The sequence below is a fragment of the Pseudonaja textilis genome, chromosome 2 (assembly GCF_049901715.1).
Source record: "Pseudonaja textilis isolate UNSWEBS1 chromosome 2, rPseTex1.2, whole genome shotgun sequence".
NCBI classification, from domain to species: domain Eukaryota; kingdom Metazoa; phylum Chordata; class Lepidosauria; order Squamata; family Elapidae; genus Pseudonaja; species Pseudonaja textilis.
In genome coordinates, this window is record NC_141991.1 from 6,016,365 (window position 1) to 6,036,951 (window position 20,587).

At 47.3% G+C, this 20,587-nt stretch overlaps 1 protein-coding gene across 1 annotated transcript; it reads right to left on the reverse strand.

Annotated features, from left to right (window-relative positions):
* Positions 1-276: 276 nt before the first annotated feature.
* Positions 277-19,297, reverse strand: LOC113450946 (uncharacterized). Its single transcript, XM_026722280.2, has 4 exons — positions 19,129-19,297; positions 12,093-13,111; positions 7,414-7,519; positions 277-3,823 (listed from the first exon to the last, which is right to left on the reverse strand). Exons 2-4 carry the CDS (start codon positions 12,918-12,920, stop codon positions 1,326-1,328), a joined length of 3,432 nt encoding a protein of 1,143 aa, XP_026578065.2. The 5' UTR covers positions 12,921-13,111; positions 19,129-19,297; the 3' UTR covers positions 277-1,325.
* Positions 19,298-20,587: the final 1,290 nt, after the last annotated feature.

A 20,587-nucleotide genomic window follows, 5' to 3' on the forward strand; every position in this document is an offset into this window, starting at 1 on the left:
AGGAAGGAAAAGGAAGGAAGGAAGGAAGGGATGGAAGGAAGGAAAGGAAGAAAGGAAGGAATGGAAGGAAGGAAAAGAAGGAAGAAAGAAAGGAGGAAGGAAGGAAAGACGAAGGAAGGGAAGGAAGGAAGGAAGGAAGGAAAGGAGGGAAGGGAAGAAAGAAAGGAAGGAAAGGGAAGGAAGGAAGGAAGGAAGATTAAGAGTGAGGGAGGGTCTGAGGGAAGTCCTGTCTTAGCACTTAGCCACCACAGGTGCCTCCCTGACACGAGTTAATGTCGAGCTGGCCACGCCACCCTAACCACACCCATCCCACCCCTCCCCCATCCAAGATCAAACCCAACCCTGATGCAGCCCTCAATCAAATTGAGTTTGACACCCCTGATCGAGCGAGTGATGCTACTCCGAAGAAATCAAGGCTCGGCTCCAACCCTCCCCCATCTTTGACACGCTTTAAACTACTACCCACAATTTTTGTACGTATGGAGACCGTGTTAATCCATATGGAGAGCGCTGGGTTGCCTTTCTTTAAGGTAAACAAACATTCATGGACCTTTCCAGCTAGCAGAAGAGAGTCCAAGATATCAGCGCAAGGCTGGTCATCGCAGACGATCAGAGCAGGACGATGGAGACCCATCTTCAGGTCCATCCTATAAACTTGGGAGGCCCTTGAGGGACCTGGACACTCATTCTCTCTCTCTTTCTCTCTCTCTCAGCTGAACCTTCCTGGCAGCGTCCGTCATTTGGGCAGATAAGATTAAAAAAAGGGATCCCTTTGTAGGCCTGAAGAAAAGATGGGAGATTAAGTCCAACTGAAAGAAACGCATCTGCAGGGACTACTTAACGGACATGAACTGGAAGCTTTTGCCAGAAAAGAGCTTGTTCTGGTGGCCTTTAAGAATCCCTCTGAAGCTGGCTGATGGATGCAGACCCAGACTCACTGACCCTCTTAGCTCCTCGGTTTAGAAGCAGCACTGAGTTCAAATTCGGAGCAAAGGCTTCCCAATACATGGGAGAAACTCCCCCTGAGAGGGCTTTCTCCGCCTTGATGTGATACATCTCGATGCTCTGATGAGCAGCAAACGGTCACGTTGTGACAGCAAAACGACATTTTCTCACTGTAGCGCCTTCTTGGTAGCCACTTGGCTAATGATTCATCATAGTGTTTCTCAACCTTGAGGACTTTAAGATGTGTGGACTTCAACTCCCAGAATTTTCTGGGAGAATGGGGAATTCTGGGAGTTGAAGTCCATGCATCTTAAAGTCCCCAAGGGTGAGAAACACTGGCCCGTAACCTTTTTTTTTAATCAACAGATCGTTCAGGGTTTTTAGGTGTGGATTCTCTGGTGTTTAATCAGATTCTCGTGCGAGCAGAAGCTTTTCCCACAGTCTGAACATTTATAAGGGTTCTCCCCCGAGTGAATCCGCTGGTGGCGGATCAGGTTGGAGCTCTGGCTGAACCCTTTCCCGCAGTCCAAGCACTTGTACGGCCTCTCCCCCGTGTGGCTCCTCTGGTGGATGATGAGTTGCGATTTGGTGACGAACGATTTCCCGCAATCCAGGCACTGGAAGGGGTTCCCTTTCATGTGCATCCTCTGGTGCTTCAGCAGCTTCATGTGGGAGTTGAAGCTCTCCTCGCAGTCGGAGCACGGGAACATCTTCACGCGGCGGTGGGTCTTCTGATGGACCGTCAGGTGCGAGCTCTGGCTGAAGCACTTCCCGCACACCAGGCATTTGTAGGGTCTCTCGCCGGTGTGGATCCTCTGATGGACGATCAGGTAGGACTTGGAGATAAAGGTTTTCCCGCAATCCAGGCATTTATTGCTATTCCCGTCGTTGCTGCTGCTGCTGCTGTTGCTGTTGCTGTTGGCGGTCGGGTTGGCGTAGGCCTTTTTGGCCGTGTGAATGGTTTTGTGGGCTAGGAGCTGGGAACTCACGCGGAAACTTTTCCCGCATTCGGAACACTGGTACGGCTTCTTCCCCAAGTGGGTCCTTTTGTGGACGTTGAGGTGGGAACTCTGGCTGAAGCTCTTCCCGCAGGCCAGGCACTTGAACGGCCGCTCGCCCGTGTGCATCCGCTCGTGGATGATCAGGTAGGACTTGAAAACGAAGGACTTGTGGCAGTAGGAGCACTTGTGCGGCTTCTTGGTTTCGTGGATTTTCTTGTGGGCGAGCAGGTGCGAGCTCACTTTGAAGCTCTTCCCGCAGTCCGAGCACTGGAACGGGTTCTTGCCCGCGTGGGTGCGCTCGTGCACCGTCAGGTTGGAGCTCTGCGTGAAGCTCTTGCCGCAAGCCAAGCATTTGTAGGGCCTCTCCCCGGTGTGGATCCTCTGGTGGATGATGAGGTAGGACTTGGCAAAGAAAGACTTCCCACAGTAGGAGCACTTGTGCGGCTTCTTGGCCACGTGCATGCGCTTGTGAGCAATCAAGTGGGAATGCACCTTGAAGCTCTTGCCACAGTCCGAGCAAATATACAGGTTTTCTCCCGTGTGGATTCTCTGGTGCTTAAGCAGGTTGGTGCTGGAGCTGAAACTCTGCCCGCAGTGAGAACACGGGAAGGGCTTCACCCCGGTGTGGGTGCGCTTGTGGACGTTCAGGTGGGAGCTTTGGCTGAAGCATTTCCCGCACGTCAAGCACTTGAACGGCCTCTCCCCGGTGTGGATCCTCTGGTGGATGATGAAGTAGGATTTGGTAAAGAAAGCTTTCCCGCAGTAGGAGCACTTGTGCGGTTTTTTGGCAGCGTGGTTCCGCTTGTGCGCCATCAGGTGGGAATTGAGGCGGAAGGACTTCTCGCATTCGGTGCACTTATAAGGGTTCTCGGCGGCGTGGAGGGTTTGGTGCTGGCTGAGGTTCAACCTGGAGTGGAAGCTTTCGCTACAGTCGGTGCACTGAAATTGCTTGCCTTTCTTATGGATTTTCTGGTGCACTTTGAGGTGAGCGTTCTGGCTAAAGGTTTTCCCGCACTCCACGCATTTATAGGGTTTCTCTCCGGTATGAATCCGCTGGTGGATGATGAGGTGTAACGCGGCAAGGAAAGATTTCCCGCAGTCCGGACAGGAGTGAAGCTTCCGCCTGGCGTGGATCCTTTTGTGGGCGATAAAATGAGCGTGGATCTTGAAGCTTTTCCCGCAGGCTAAGCATTTGTACGGGGCCCCTTTCACATGGACAGCCTGGTGTTTGCTGAGGTTGGTGCTGGAGCAGAAACTTTTCCCGCAGTCCGAGCACTGGAAGGGTTTCACGCCTGTGTGGATGCGCTGATGGACGGTGAGGTTGGAGCGCTGGGTGAAGGTCTTCCCACAGGACAGGCATTTAAAGGGCCTCTCTCCGGTGTGGATCCGCTGATGGATGATCAGGTGGGCTTTGGCAATGAAGGACTTGCCACACTCGGGGCACTGGTGCGGCTTCTTCTCCTCGTCGTTGTCGTTGCTGGAAAGGCAGGGGGAAATCGCTTTGAAGCTCCTGCCGCCGTCCGAGAATTTGTAAAGATCGTTTTTCTCGTGTTTAATCAGATCAGCTCTCGGCCTAAAGCTCCAGCCACCCGCCAGGTAGGCGTCTTTTCCTTCGTGGAATTGCTCATCATCCCTGGGACCGTCCAGCAGTTCCTCGCCCTCCCACAGGGGGGAGCCAGATTCCTCTCTGTCCCCTTGCAGGCCACTTGCTTTCTTCCTCTCGGCTCGGTACCACCCCTGCAGGACATCTTCCTCCTCCTCCTCCTCTTCCCCGAAGTGGGAGACTTTGTTGTCCAGTCTCCCCCGTTTCAGGCTCCTGTTGAAAACTTGGTCGAAACTTTCGGCATGGGCCATCTTCTCATTCATGCACGACCATCCTGCACCCACAAAATCCAAGAGGAAATATTCAATAAGGCGTTTGCATTAAAAAAATAAAATAAAAAGAGGAATGGCGTTAGGCAAAACCAGCCATCCAGCATGGCTCCTTCTCTGTCTCTCTCTCTGTCATCTATCTATCTATCATCTATCAGTCGATCTGCCAATCAATCAATCTATCCATCTATCTATCAATCGATCAATCTATCTACCAATCAATCTAATCAATCTAGCTATCTATCACCTATCAGTCATCTATCAATCTATCATCTCTATCTCTGTATCTCTCTATCCATCCATCCATCTATATCTATCCATCCATCCATTCTCTATCCATCATATATCTATCTATCTATCTATCTATCTATCTATCTCTATCTATCTTCTCTCTCTCTGTCATCTATCTATCATTTATCCATCATCTATCTATCAATCAATCTGCCAATCGATCTACCAATCAATCTATCTATCCGTCTATCTATCATCTATCAATCGATCGATCTACCAATCGATCTAATCAATCTAGCTATCTATCATCTATCAGTCATCTATCAATCTATCATCTCTATCTCTGTATCTCCCTCTCCATCGATCTATATCTATCTATCCATCCATTCATTCTCTATCCATCATATATTTATCTATTTATATCTATTTATCTATCTCTATCTATCTTCCCTCTCTCTCTCTCTTTCTCGCTCTATCTCTCTATCCATCCATCCATCATCTATTCATCTATTTATCTATATCTATAACTATCATATCTATATATCTACATCCATCCATCCTCTAATTATCTCTATCTACTGTGTTTTCCCAAAAATAAGACGCTGTGTTATATATTTATTTGCTACCAAAAAAAAGGCACCAGGTCTTATTTTCGGGGGATGTCACCCAACGACTAATCTCACTTGTGCGCCTCACCCCCTGGCCTCCTTTTCTCTATCTGAGGCCTTCAGGAATTTCTTGTGCACCCATCAAGGCTTCCCTGAAGGTCTCTGCAGCCAATGACAAAGCTCCGGATCGATCCAGAGCTTTATTATTAGATACAGAAGCCTTCAGGAAAGCCTTGCCAGCCTTGCTGGCTGCAGAAGAAATGGGCTGGCAAGGCAGGTGTCAGGGTGTGCGAGGCCTGGCTACAACTGTCCGAAGGTAAGTAGTAGGGCAGCTCTACCCCCACCGTAGCTTAATTTTTACCTGTCCTCTCTGGAGTGGTGAGATTTTAATTAGGGCTTATTTGGGGGGTGGGTGCACATATAAAAATCAAGCTAGGACTTACTTTCAGGTTAGGTCCTATTTTCGGAGAAACAGGGAATCTATCTGTCTACCTACTTACCTATCTACCTAATCCAAAATCTGTCTAATAAAATGTATAGGTCGACTTATGGCCAGAATGTTTGTTGCCAAACAAGGTGGCTGTTAAGGGAGGAGAGATTTTATGACCTTTTTTGCCATTGTTGTTAAGCAGATACTGCAGTTGTTAAGTGAACTATAGGGTCGTTAAAGAAACCCAACATCTCTCAATGATTGTGCTTGTTGTTGTTGGAAGCCAGCTGAGAAGGTAAAAAATAAATAAATGGGGGAGCACATGACCCCAGAACACTGCAACTGTCGAAAACGGATGCCAATTGCCCAGTGGTCATAAATCAAGGACTCATTGCATGTGCTCTAGATAAGAGTATATGGTTCTTTCCTCTACTCCTGTTACCTAATTGACAGCTCTCTGGTTCAGAGTCTTTCAAGGAGCTTTGCACTGAGCAGGGAATTGAATCTGGATTTCCCACATTCGGGTCTACCACTCTAACTACTGTGCAATACTGTTCCAGCAGCTGGATAGGTGGCTCAGCAGGCTGCAACACCAGGTTAACTTTCTCTACGACAGGGCTGTCAATTTGATTTCATTGAGGGCCGCATCAGGTTTGTGTTTGACCTTGGCAGCGGGGGGGATGTCGGCCAGCTCGACGTCACTCATGTTGGGAGGGGGGCACCTGTGGTGACCAAGTGCTAAGGTAGGATTTCTCTCAGACCCTTCCTCACTCTCATTTATAATCTCCCTCCCTCCCATCCTCCCTTCTCTTCTCTTCCCTTCCTTTTCTTTTTTTTCCTTCCCTTTTCCTTCTCCTTTCTTCTTCCTTCCCTCTTCCCTTATTTTTCCTTCCTCGTTCTCTTCCCATCTTCCCATTTTTTTTCTTTGTCTTCCCTCTTTCCCTTTCTCCTTTCATGCCCCTTCTTCAAAGTTCAAATGCAAAAGGGGAGAAACATTTCTCCTTTTGTTTGGTTTTTCGTTTGTTCTGCTAGGCCTCTGCCAGCGAAAATGGAGCCTGAGGAGACCGTGTGCGAGCTCCGTTTTTGCTGGCAGCGGCACCGCTTCCTTCCTTCCTTCCTTCCTTCCTTCCTTCCTTCGAGCTCCGTTTTTGCTGGCAGCGGCACTCTTCCTTCCTTCCTTCCTTCCTTCCTTCCTTCCTTCCTTCCTTCCTTCCTTGAGCTCCGTTTTTGCTGGCAGCGGCACTGCTTCCTTCCTTCCTTCCTTCCTTCCTTCCTTCCTTCCTTCCTTCGAGCTCCGTTTTGGCAGCGCACTGCTTCCTTCCTTCCTTCCTTCCTTCCTTCCTTCCTTCCAGCTCCATTTTTGTTGGCAGAGGCACTGCTTCCTTCCTTCCTTCCTTCCTTCCTTCCTTCCTTCCTTCCGTTTTGCTGGCAGCGGCACTCCTTCCTTCCTTCCTTCCTTCCTTCCAGCTCCTTCCTTCCTTGGCAGCCTTCCTTCCTTCCTTCCTTCCTTCCTTCCTTCCTTCCTTCCTTCCTTCCTTCCTTCCTTCCTTCCAGCTCCATTTTTGTTGGCAGAGGCACCGCTTGCTTCCTTCCTTCCTTCCTTCCTTCCTTCCTTCCTTCCTTCCTTCCTTCCAGCTCCATTTTTGTTGGCAGAGGCACCGCTTGCTTCCTTCCTTCCTTCCTTCCTTCCTTCAAGCTCCGTTTTTGCTGGCAGAGGCACGTGGGCCGATGACACCCCTGGTCTAGGACCAAATTTTAAATTAGATTGACTAGTCTGCCTGCTACATTATGCTAGTCCACCACTCTAACTAAAGGTAGTCCTCAACGTACAACAGTTCATTTACTGACCGTTCAAAGTTACGAAGGCATGAACAAAGGGACTTATGACCGTTTTTCACACCTATAACCGTTGCAGAATTCCCCCATGGTCACATGATCAAAACTTGACAACTGACTCATATTTACAATGGTTGCAGTGTTCTGATGTCGCGGGATCCCTTTTTGCGACCTTCTGAAAGGGAAAAGTCCATGGGGAAACCAGATTCACTTAACAACCGTGGCAAGAAAGGTCGTAAAATGGGACAAAATTAACTTAGCAACTGCCTTGCTTAATAACCAAATTCTTCGACTCAATGGTGGTCATAATTTGTGGGCTACTGTATATTATAAATTACATATTGACCTGCTTAACAACTGGCACCTCTTATCATGGTAATTCCAAGCTCATTTACGGTCATAAATCGAGGATCTGTATCCTTGCAGACCCCTTATGGATTATTACAGGGGGGAAAAAAAGGAGGGGAAGGTTAAATTCGTTTATTCTCACCCAAGGAATCAACATCTCTCTCCTGAGCATCCCCGTCAGCCTCGTTCGATGGTGAGTCTTCTTCCTCAGAGAAGTCCAGCGAAATCTCTTCAATGGGTCCCAGCTCCTGGAAGGAAAGGGGAAGACGTCACTTCAAGGAAAGATCTGGAAGGAGAGGCACTACTGGGAAGAGAAGAAAATGGTGGTATTGGTCAGGCACCAAAGTTGGGTGGGTGGGGGCATCAAAGAAGAGGAACCGCAGCTACCTTTGACCCGAGACTTAGCTGGACTACAAATGCATTTTATGACGAGCAATTCCATCGAACTGGGCCTAAATCAGGAGTCTCCAACCTTGGCAACTTTGTGACCTGTGGACTTCAACTCAGGGGTGGGATTCAAATTTTTTAACAACAGGTTCTGTGGACGTGGCTTAGTTGGTGGATGTGGCTTGGTGGTCATGCGACTGGCTGGGCGTGGCCAACTCAACATCACTCACATTGAGGCACGCATCTCCTCGCCTGGCCTCTCGTGACTGTGGGGATGCTGTAACAGTTGTGTGAAAAACAGTCATAAATCACATTTTTCAGTGCCATTGTAACTTTGAATGGTCACGCCACACAAAGTACCAGCAAAGGAGGAAAAAAAAAACTCCAGAGAAGTTCCAGAGACAGGAAGTCTAGTCCTGCCAAGAATGTACTAAGGGTTAACAGAGAGACAGTTTCTGTAAGCAACACCAGAACGTTTCCTTCCTGCCTTCCTTACAGGATTAGGCCAGTAATTTCTTCTAACAACAGGTTCTCCTGACTGCTTAGAACATTAACAACCGGTTCTAGCAAATAGGTGCGAACTGGTAGAATTCCACCCCTGCTTCAACTCCAAGAATTTTCTCAGCCAGTGCATGCGAGGTCAAACACAACTCTGATGTGGCCCTCAGTGAAATCGAGTTTGACACCCCTGTCCTTGATTAACAATCATTTGTTTAAGAACAGTTCCAAGTTGCAATGGCATTGAGCAAGGGGAACTCACGACCTCTTCTTCCACTTTCCATAATGAGGCGGAGCAAGCCCTGAGACCGGAAGAAAAGAGAGCAGAGCTAGCACTCCGTAGGGGGCTGGAGGGCAATTCTGGACCTAAAGCATTTGAACAAATCATTGGTTTATCGAAAATTCAAGATACTATTCTCCAGTCCATTCTGATTAGTATCAGAGAGAACGATATCATGACCTCTATAGATCTCACAGAGGCTTATCTACATATACCAATCAGACCTGCCCACTGCAGATATCTTAGATTTGGCTATTGTGATCGGCACTATGAATATATTGCCTTGCCATTCAGTGTGGCTTCAGCCCCCAGGATTTTTACCAAGGTCCTCGCGGCGTTGGCTGCCTCGCTCAGGATCAAATCTGTCTGCTTACAGTGTTACCTGGATGATATTTTAATTTTGTCATCTTCCAGACATCAAGCGAAATTGGATACCAAGTTTACTCTGGAGACCCTTCAGGGTCATGGCTTTTCCATAAATTGGGATAAAAGCCACTTGATCCCCTCAACTAGGCTAATTCATTTAGGGGCAGTGATAGATACTGTGGAGGGCAAGGTCTTTCTCTCTCAGGACAGGTTAAACAGTATTCAGTCTTTGGCCAAAGAGATCAGGACCTTAAAGAGGTTCTGGATGTCCCAGCAGCCCTGTATCACAAGATTACAATCCGGGAATTAGGCAAGCCGCTCGCAATTATGATGGTTGCAATGACCCAGATCAGGTGATTATCATTTGCAACCTTCCATGCCAGCTTCCCACAAGCAAAGTCAACGGCAAAGCCATCAGAGAATGTTGGAATCGCTCTGGAAAGTCATTCAAAGATTCCTCCACCCAACAGTAGCCACTTATCTGCCTGCTGGCCTGCTTGGGTTACTTAGGACATGCAATTTCCCGATGGCTTCCCCAATGACTTTGCCAGTCGAAAGTCCCAAGGAGGTCCTTGTTTTAACAACTTAAGATCCTCGCTTCACAACAGCAACCAGCAGTGCCGTCATTGATCCAACCGTGTGATGTCATGTTTTACGACTGCATTGCTTAGGGAATGGAAATTCCAATCCCAATTGCCATTGTTAAGCGAGGACTACTTGTAGTTTACAACAGGAATTTCCATTACAAGTCACACATGCGTTTAGAGCTGATCAAAGTTACATAAATGAAATAGAAGCAGAGTCAAAACTTAATCCGAAAGGTAGTCCTCAACTTAGGACCACAATTGAGCCCAAAATTTATGTTGCTTGAATGAGAAATTTGTGAAGTGAGCTTTGCCCCATTTTACGACTTTTCTTGCCACAGTTGTTAAGTGAATCACCTGCGGTTGTTAAAATTAGTCACATGGTTGTTAAGTGAATCTGGCTTCCCCATGGACTTTGCTTGTCAGAAGGTCGCAAAAGTGGATCAAGTGACCTCGGGACACTGCATAACAAGTGTCATAACTATGAGTCAGTTCCTAAGCATCTGAATCATGCAGCCCTGGGGATGCTTCAATTTTCATAAGTGTGAAAAATAGTCATAAATCGCTTTTTTCAGTTATGCTGTAACTTTGAACGGTCATTAAACAAACTGTTGTGGTTAGCTGGTAGCAGGTGTGGATGGCTGAGGAGAACGAGGACTCAGATGAGGGGCCAGGACCATCAGGGAGTGAACTGCTGACTTCAGAGATTGTGGGGGCTGGCAGCAGTGATGAGGAGGTTCCCGAGGAGCCTGTGCCAAGAGCGCGTGAGCGCAGGATTGCTCGTAGGAGAGAGCAGTTACAGCAGCATGGGCGACTCGGGAGTAAGGCTGCAAGGTAATGGCCCCTCCTTCAAGAAGATAAAAGCCAGCTGTGAAGCGAACGTTCTTTGCAGAAGGCAAAGACGTTTTGAAACCCCAGCCTCTTGGACATTCCAGTATCCTGAGTTTGTGTTTGAAGATTCTTATTTTGCAAATTATTTCTTGTCTGTTCTCTTTTGGCAAATCATGCACAGTTTGGCAAGACGTCTGCTTATCCCAGCTAATTATTTTGTAAAAGCATTACAAGGGTTCTGTTCCTTTTGGATGGTGTTTGATTTGTTGGACAAGGGTGTGGGTCAGAACACGAACTGTGGTAAGTGGACTATGTGTACTTTGCTTCAGCCTGTCCGTGGTGGGCGGCTGGACCACCATAACATTTGATACGTACTTTAATTTTAATCATTAAACTAACCTTATATTTTTTTTTCTTCCAAACCCATCATCAGCATCTTCTTTTAAACAAGCCCATAATCCCTTGGAGGGTGGAGTCTGGGCAACTGAATGGAGCTGAGTGTTTACTGGCCGGATGCCCTTCCTGTCACCATTATGGAGTTTTGTTCCTCGTTCTGCCCAAAGAGAGAAATATCTATCTCACAGCCTCCTGATTGTGAGGAGAGAGCTCCACCTCTAGGCCGCCGCGCCGCTCAACTCTTCCCAACCCATAACCTCTGCCCACCCACCCCGCAAATCCATTCATTTTTCCTGGATGAGGGGAGAATGGGGTCACAACATTAATTTATCATTTTAGGGGGTTGCGTTCTCATAGCATTTGAGAGCTCCTGCAAAACAGGGTTGTATTTCAGCAAGCTGCAAAACCTCAGCCTTCACACACCATCGTACATTAAGGAACTGGACAGTTAATCCAGATTTGGGACTCAGCCTATTGCAATAATGGCAAACCTTTTTGTTGTATGTCGAAAGCGCAGGCATGTGCAGTAGTCTGCGCATGTGCAGGCTCCCACAATACAATGCGTTCCGCCCCTTCCTGCACACACGTGCGCTAGGCCCCCGCTCCGCCCCCTTACCTGCACTGTACACGTGTGTGTCTCCCAGCTAATTTTTGGCCTGTTTGACGCCATTTTTGCCTTCCCGGAGGCTCAAGGGAAGCCTCTGCAGGCTGAAAAATGGGCATTCCGGAAATACTGAAAGTGTATGTTTTCAGCCTCCGGAGGGCCTCTGGAGCCCAGGAGAGGCCGTTTTCGCCCTCCTGGAGGCTTGAGGGAAGCCTCTGCATCCTCAGGAGGCCGAAAAACGGGCCTTCCGGAAATACTGGAAGTGCCTGTTTTCAGCCTCTAAAGCCAGGGAGAGGCCTTTTCCATCCACCCGGAGGCTTGAGGGAAGCCTCTGCATCCTCGGGAGGCCGAAAAATGGGCCTTCCAGAAATACTGGAAGTGCCCATTTTCAGCCTCCGGAGAGCCTCTGGAGACTGGGAGAGGCCGTTTTCGCCCTCCTGGAGACTTGAGGGAAGCCTCTGCATCCTCGGGAGGCCGAAAAATGGGCCTTTAGGAAATACTGGAAGTGCCTGTTTTCAGCCTCTGGAGCCAGGGAAGGCCTTTTTCATCTACCTGGAGGCTTGAGGGAAGCCTCTGCATCCCTGGGAGGCCGAAAAATGGGACTTCCAGAAATACTGGAAGTGCCCATTTTCAGCCTCCGGAGGGCCTCTTGAACCTGGGAGAGGCCATTTTCGCCCTCCTGGAGGCTCGAGGGAAGCTGGGAGGCGCACACATGCGCTATGCAGGTCAGTTTGGCTGGGGCTCGTGTGCCTGCACCAATGGCTCTGCATGCCACCTGTGGCTTGCATGCCATAGGTTCGCCATCACGAGCCTATTGTGTGAACTGAGCCACATCACCCTGCTGCAATGAAGGCCCCGGGCACTCCAAGGCTCACCTCTTCTTCCCAACTCGCCTCGGCCGGTTGCCTTTGCAGGAAATCCTCGGCCAGGGAAACCGCCTGGGAGCAGGTCTCGGGACCATGTTCCCGGACCCAGCTTTGCATCTCTGGGGGCAGGATGGCCAGGAACTGTTCCAGGATCAGTAGCTCCAAAATCTGCTCCTTGGAGTGTCTCTCCACTTTCAGCCACCGATGACAGAGTTTCTGGAGCTGGCTGTAGACGCCCCTCGGGCCTTCGGCCTCCTGGTAGCAGAAGCGGCGGAAGTTCTGCCGCTGGCGCTCCCTGGAAATGGCGTCCCCCCTCAAGATTGCCGCTTTCACCTTGTCATAGTCCACCCGGTCTCTAGTGTCCAGGTTGCTAAAGATCTGCTCTGCTTCCCCACTCAGGGCAGGCAAGAGTCTGGCCATCCAGTCTTCTCTAGGCCACTGACAGGCCTGAGCCACTTGTTCGAAAGACGCCAGGAAGGCCTTGGTGTTATCCCAGGGAGTGGGCTCCTCCAGCAATTGGGGCGCCTCCCATTCTGAGTGAGGGTACTCCAGTTTCTGCAGAAACTCCTGCCACTGGGCTTCCCAGCGCTGGAGGAGACCATCTCCGGCTTCCTGGTCTCCTGGTGGCCTTTGCAAGAACTCCCGAAAGCTTCCAGGCTGAAGGAGGTGAGGAACTTCCTCCGAGCCTTCTCCGGACGAGGAACCCGGCGGCTCTTCTTCCTCCATCTTAATCCGCTGGTGCGTCCCTTGCTCCAGCTCGGCATGAAACCGGAGGCCGAAGCTTGACTGGGTCCCCTCCTTGGCAGCCATTTTGTCCCAAATCTGAATGGGCCTCATCCGTGACCAGCCAGCCCGTTTCCTTAGGAGGCTTCCCGGTCCTCAGCTGGATCAAACATCTGGCTGAGATGGTCAATTCCTGAACAGGTTCTCATGTAAGGTTGCTTGGTAAGTGGCAGGCACTCTCTCAAGGCTTTCCTGGTTATGCCATTAACTGTAGTTTAGTCAGATAGTCCGTCTCTGCCGAGGAGCTGGAAAAAGACGAAGAAAGGAATCAGGAATGAATGGAAAAAAGGGACCGCAATATTAAACAAGCTTTTACAGAACTCCTAATTCCATTCTGCACACAGATTTAAAAAAAAAAAAATTACAGACAGTCCTCGGCTTAAAACAGATAATCAGATTAAACAGATAATCAGAGTTGGAAGGGACCTTGTAGGTCATCTAGTCCAACCTCCTACACCATTTCTGACAGATGACAGTCCAATCTCTTCTTGAAAGTCTCAAGTGAGACTTCTGAGGGTAAGCTGTTCCATTGGTTGATTTTTCTGTCAGAAAGTTTCTCCTTATTTCCAGGTTAAATCTCTCCTTGTTCAGTTTCCAGCCATTATTCCTTGTCTGGCCTTCAGGTACTTTACAAAACAGCTTGACCCTTTCCTCTCCGTGGCAGCCCCTCAAATCTTAGAAGATTGCTATCCTGTCTCCCCTGGTCCTTCTCTTCACTAGACTAGCCAAGCCCAGTTCCTGCAACCGTTCTTCATATGTTTTAGTCTCCAGTCCTCTCATCATCCTGGTTGCTCTTCTCTGCACTTTTTTTAGAGTCTCAACATCTTTTTTATAATGTGGTGACCAAAACTGGATGCAGTACTCTAGGTGTGGTCTTACTAAGGCTTTATAGAGCGGTATTAGTACCTCACTTGATCTCGATCTGTTAATGCAATTTAGGATTGCATTAGCCTTTTTGGCTGCTGCTGCTGCACACTGCTGGCTCCTATTTAGCTGGTTGTCCATTAAAGACTCCAAGATCCCTCTCACAGTTACTGCTATTGAGCCTGGTTTCACCCAGTCTATATGTGTACTTTTGGCTTTTCTTGCCTAAGTGTAGGACTTTACTTTTCTCTACATTGAATTTCACTTTGTTAAATATGGCCCAGGGTTCTAGTCTGTCAAGATCCGTCTGGATCTTGAGCCTATCTTCTTGGTTTACAACCATTTCGTTTAGTGACAATTTGAAATTCCAATGGCACTGAAAAAAGTGACTTTTGATCCGTTTTTCATGCTTACGACTGTTGCAGCATCCCCATGGGTTATGTGATCAAAATTCAGACACTTGGCAACCGGCTCATATTTATGACGGTTGCCGTGTTCTGTTTTGTGTGTGTGTGTGTAAGTGAGTGATCCCCTGAGAGCTTCCAACGAGCAAAGTCAACAGGGAAGCTAGATTTACTCAATGACTGCGTTATTAACCACTGCGGTAATGTACTTAACAAAGTCATAAAAGGGGGCAATACTCAATGAATGTCTCACTTAGCAACATAAATTTTGGACTCAATTGTGGGTCATAAGCCAAAGACTGCCTGTTAATCGCTCTGAGAAAAAAAATATTAAAAGTTTGGGGTTTGACCCTGGAAGATTGTATAAGACTGCAAACCCTAAAAGGATAATGAATGTGCATGTTCCCCCAATAAATAACATTAATCGCCTGCTCACCAAATTGTGAGCCCGTATTGACAGCATTCCGGCTTTGCTGGAGAAAATCGGATTGGCCTTAAAAAAAAAATTGCTTGTATATGCATAGACACACACTGGAACCACAATTTGAGAACTTTTTAGTGTTATCAAACATTAATCTGTAATTTTGCCCGTGAAGAACGGTTGCAAGGACTGGGCATGTTGAGACTCTAGAAAAAGTGCAGAGAAGAGCAACCAGGAAAGAGCCCCGATTCCCTTCATTAGCCACAGCTGGGAAGAGAGTTTAAAAGAGATGCATGCTGAATGCGGCAGCTGCTGGGAGCAAACGAGAGTTTATCTTTTGTTGACTTTGGTTATCTGTGTTCCTGGCCGTCTTCACAGCAGTGTGGAGTTACTGCCTTGCCTTCACCTCTGGAGTTCTTGTTCCTGCCCTGCCAAACTAATTACCTCATCTTGCCTTGATTGGACTTATAGTTACAGTTTTTGTTGACCATGTTTTGGACTTGATTCTCTGCAGCCAACGGCTGTTCACGGGAGAGTTTTTCTCCAGCCCAGAAGGTAACTAGGACATTGGGGACAGGGTTGGAGCTAATAAACGGACTCTTACTGATTATCTGACTATGTTGCCTTTGTGCCACGCCCCGGGTCATCACACCCAGGTTCAGCGAATCATTGCAGTTCTTAAGTGAACCACTTGTTTGTTAAATGAATCTGGCCTTCCTGCTGAGTTTGCTTGCTGGAAGCCAGTGGGGGAAAGTCACAAATGGCAATCACACGACCTTGAGATGCTGCAACCGTGGTAAAATCCATGCGGGTTGCCAAAATACCCAAATTGTGATCACATGCGTGTAGGGATGCTGCGACAATTGTAAGCACAAAGTGATTAATCGTAATTCAATCGCTTTTTTCAATGGCCCTGAAATTTTGAACCGTCGTTAAGCAAACGGTTGTAAGTTGAGGACTATCTGTAGGGCGGCTCAAGGTATGACTGCAGTAGAGCCCTAAAATGTACATTACGAAGTGAGGAGTTTCTTTTGCCTCATTTTACGACTTTTTCTTGCTGCATTTGTTAAGCGAACCTGACGTCCCCATGGACTTTGCTTGTCAGAAAAGACGATCACATGACCCCGGGAGACCGCAAACGTGAGCCAGTTGTCAAGTGTCCCAAGTTTTGATCACGTTGAACAGGGGCGACGCCGAAACCGTTGTCGGTGTGAAAAAGTCATAAATCACCTTTTTCAGTGCTGTTATAGCTTGGAATACTAAACAAACGATTGCAAATTGAGGACTACCTGTAAGATTAGATTGTCAAGGGGGAAGCAAAGCTCCAAAGGGGAAAATTAATGTCAGTGTCAGGGATATAGTACTCAAATTAATCAGGTGTTGTTATGGGGATATTGGGAGCTCTGAACCAGATTGTTAGGTTGCACACGGGAATCATGAGTGAAGATAGGAAGACTTTGCCTAGTCTTGAAGTAGCTAACCGGAAGTGGATCCTGTTAGTAGTTGCATGGGAGAATCTCCCCGGATGAGTTTGCAAAGTCAGAGTTAAGCTTTACATGATGGAGCCTACTTGGCACAATGGAGGCAGAATAGTATAGAGTAACAGAATTGGAAGGGACCTTGGAGGTCATTTAGTCCAGTGGTCGCCAACCAGGGGGCCAGGGACCACTGGCTGTCCGCAAGAAAATTTGGGTGGTCCACAGAGAAATGTCACCCCCAAAGCAATTAATCCAGGCTGCGCTGCCCACATGGCCTGTGGGAACACAAGGCTTGTGTCGCTTGCATTGCGAACCACACGAGGTAGTGAGGGGAGGGGGGAAAGGGTGGAGGGGGGGGGACTTGTCCCACTCGCCCCACACACCTCGCCTGGCCACCGGGATGCTTCTTTCTTCTGCTTTTGGCTACGTGCAAGGAAAGCAGCAAAAGTCTTTCTTTCTCTCCCCCAAACTCTGCCAAAAATGAGTCTTTGGGACCCTGCAAGGCATCCCGCTCCAAGAGGCTGCACTGGCGTGACAAGTCTCACAAAGACTCATTTCTGGCAGAGTTTGGGGGAGAGAAAGAAAGACTTCTGCTGCTTTCCTTGCATGAAGCCAAAAGTCTCTCTCTCTCTCTCTCTCTCTCTCTCTCTCCCCCACCCCGAGAATCGAGCTGGAGACAGTATCCTGCAATCCAAAATAAAGAATGATTGATCGGTAGGAAAACGGAGTGAGGAATTTTTGTGCAGACTTTTTTGGGGGGATTTTCCCAGGGTTTCTAGTCCGTGGGATTTAAAATTAGGAGTTTGGTGGTCCCTGAAGTCCAAAAGGTTGGCGACCCCTGTTCTAGTCCAACCCACTACTTAGGCAGGAAATTCTGTATACTGTTTCAGACAAATGGTTATCCAATCCCTTCTTAAAAACTTCCAGTGTTGGAGCATTTACAACTTCTGGAGGCAAGTTGTTCCACTGGTTAATTTAGAACAGAATAGAATAACAGAATAATTGAATAGAATAATTGTTCTGTCAGGAAATTTCTAAGTTGCAGGTTGCCTGTCCCCTTGATTAGTTTCCTTTCCACCCATTGCTTCTTGTCATGCCTTCAGGGGCTTTGGAGAATAGCTTGACTCCCTCTTTTTTGGGGCAACCCCTGAGATATTGGGTTTTGCTTATTTCTTTTGGAATGGGTTTTCACCACTTGGAAACCCGCCAACTCGCTTAACAAATGTCTCTCACTGAACACCAGAAATTTGGGCTCCATAAGAGCCGAGGTGGCGCAGTGGTTAGAGTGCAGTACTGCAGGCTACGTCGGCCGACTGCCGGCTGCCAGCAGTTTGACAGTTTGAATCTCACTAGGCTCAAGGTAGACTCACAGCCTTCCATCCTTCCGAGGTGGGTAAAATGAGGACCCAGATTGTTGGGGGCAACAGGCCGACTTTGTAAACCGCTTAGAGAGGGCTGTGGAGCACTGTGAAGCGGTATAGAAACAGAAAAAAACAATTACTACCAACCTGCCTGTATACTGCAGGAGTCTTACCACCTCTTACAATACTAGACAACACAGTATCAATAGTAGAGACCTTCAAATTTCTAGGTTCTACTATATCACATGACCTAAAATGGACACCTAACATCAAAAACGTCATCAAAAAAGCACAACAAAGAATGTTCTTTCTGCACCAACTCAGAAAGCTCAAACTGTCCAAGGAGCTGCTGATCCAGTTCTACAGGGGAACTATTGAGTCTGTCATCTGTACCTCTATAACTGTCTGGTTTGGTTCTGCAACCCAACAGGACAGACAAAGACTTCAGAGGATAATTAGGACTGCAGAAAAAACAATTACTACCAACCTGCCCTCAACTTAGGACCTGTATACTGCAGCAGTCAAAAAGAGGGCTGTGAAAATATTTACAGACCCCTCACATCCCGGACATAAACTGTTTCAACTCCTTCCCTCAAAACGACGCCATAGAGAACAACTAGACACAAGAACAGAACAACTAGACACAAGAACAGTTTTTCCCCTAACACCATCACTCTGCTAAACAAATAATTCCCTCAAACACAGTCCAACTATTTACAAAGTCTGCACTACTATTACTGTTAATCTTCTCATCGCTCCTTATCACCCATCCCTTCCCACTTGTGACTGTAGGACTGTAACTTTGTCGCTTGTATCCTTACGATTTATATGGACTGTTTCCTAGTATGATTTGATTGCTTATTGTACCCTAGGACTATCATGAAGAGTTGTACCTTGTGATTCTTGATGAATGTATCTTTTCTTTTTATGTATACTGAGAGCATTTGCACCAAGACAAATTCCTTGTCTGTCCAATCACACTTGACCAATAAAAAAATTCTATTCTATTCTATTCTATTCTATTCTATTCTATTCTATTCTATTCTATTCTATTCTATTCTATTCTATTTCATTCCATTCCATTCTTCTACTCTACTCTACTCCTATTCCTATTCTGTCTAGTCTAAGCGCTATTGCTATTGCTATTTTAGCCATAAGTTGAGGAAGACCTGTATTATAAAAAAACACAAAGCCAGCCCAGATCAGACACACACCAGACAAAAAGCTCAGGGCCAGTTTGAGAGTCACCAGAGCACTCCTTGAAATTTCCCACAATGCTCCCAAATGCATCACCACCAACCCTTCCCCCTGTTTCCTTAAGATAGACTGCCCTGGGATAAAGCATCTCTGTGCAGTAGGACCCTGCAAAACTCTCCCCTTTTCTCTCTCTCTCTCTTTCCTCCACCCTGTCCTTTGATTAACTGAGGTCTAGCAACCTGCTTTGTGATTTTTTCTTTTTTAAGGCATCCTCACGTGCCTCCCCCCCTTCCGTTGGCTTGTCTCGTTTTCCTTGGCTCCTTGCTTGGCTTTTCTCAAAGGAAAAACAAAAAAGGCAGGCAGAAATGCTGCAGGGAGGGTTTATTCCCCCCCACACACACCCATTGCCTGGAATGCTGGAAAAGCTACCCCTGTTGGTTTTCTGCCTGCTTTGCGCCCCCTTTCAAAGCCCAGCCGTGCAGAGGGAAGGCGGCCTTGCCCCCCACTTCCTCCATCCAGCCCATTGCTGCGGCTTACCCCATTCCCTCTGCGCGCTCCCAAGCAGCAGCAGCGGCGGCACCTTCTCCCATCTTCCATTCAGCAGCTTCTGCAGGAAATTAAAACAGGAAGGAACTTTTATCCTTTTTTTTTTGCTTTTTTGCTTTTTTTTTTTGTTAAATGCCTCTAAACTCACAGCCCCCTTTCATCTTCCGGAGCCCCTCTAGGAATTGCCCCTTCTTTTCCTTTAACCCGTGGAGTGCCAGAGGCAGGGTGGGGGGAGAATAATAAAGGGTTTTCTTGTTCTTCTTTTATCTTTTTCATCGTTGCCTTTCAAGGCTTCGCCTGCAGGATTCGCAGATGAGTTGGAAGGGACCAAGATCAAGGGAGGTACTAATACCACCCTGTAAAGCCTTAGTAAGGCCACACCTGGAATGCTGCATCCAGATTTATTTATTTATTTGTTTGTTTATTTATTTATTCATTTACTTATTTGATTTGTCAAATGCTTTCAATATAGTAGAAAATACGAATAAACATAAGTATAAATACATGAAGTAGGTATCAATAATTGGGGACAATAGGACAGGAACAGTAGGCACGATTGTGCGCTTAGGTACGCCACACTATTTAAAAAAAAGATGTGGAGACTCTAAGAAAGAGTGCAGAGAAGAGCAATAAAGACGATTAGGGGACTGGAGGATAAAACATGAAGAACGATTGCTGGAATTGGGTGTGTCTAGTTTAATGAAAATAAAGACTAGGGGGTGACAGGATAGCAGTGTTCCAGTATCTCAGGGTCTGCCACAAAGAAGAGGGAGTCAAGCTATTCCCCAAAGCCCCCTGAGGGCAGGACAAGAAGCCATGGGTGGAGACTAATCAAGGAGAGAAGCAACTTAGAACTAAGGAGGAAATTTCCTGACAGTTGGAACAATTAACTTGCCTCCAGAAGCTGTAAACGCTCCAACACTGGAACTTTTTAAGAAGAGATTGGATAGCCATTTGTCTTGAAGTTGTGTAGGGTTGCCTGCCTAAGCAGGGGGTTGGACTAGAAGACCTCCAAGGTCCCTTCCAACTCTGTCATTCTGTAAAAATCCATGTGCTTTTCAAAGGAGGGGGCAGACCAGTTATAAAATTTCATCAGGGTTGACAGACCCCCCCTTTTTAATCCAGGCTAGTCAATGTGGTTAAACAACAATGGAGTATTTGAGAAGGCAGCATGCAGTGGCAAGCAAAGGAAACGTAGGGATTTTGTTTGGTATTGTTTTGACCAAGGCTTCCTGAGACCCCAACAAATGCACATGAAATCCAAAACCCTTTAAATTTTAGCTCAACGGCTGTGAATTATTATCATTCACAGCCCCGTAATGAGTCTCAACCGGTTATAAATAGTCCTATGGAAGTCTGCCAAAGTTCTTCAGAAGTCTGATAAGAAGGCGCTTTTATCTTTCTTGAAGTGCTGCCCACGACTGAAGTACCAATGAAGTCTTTCAAAACC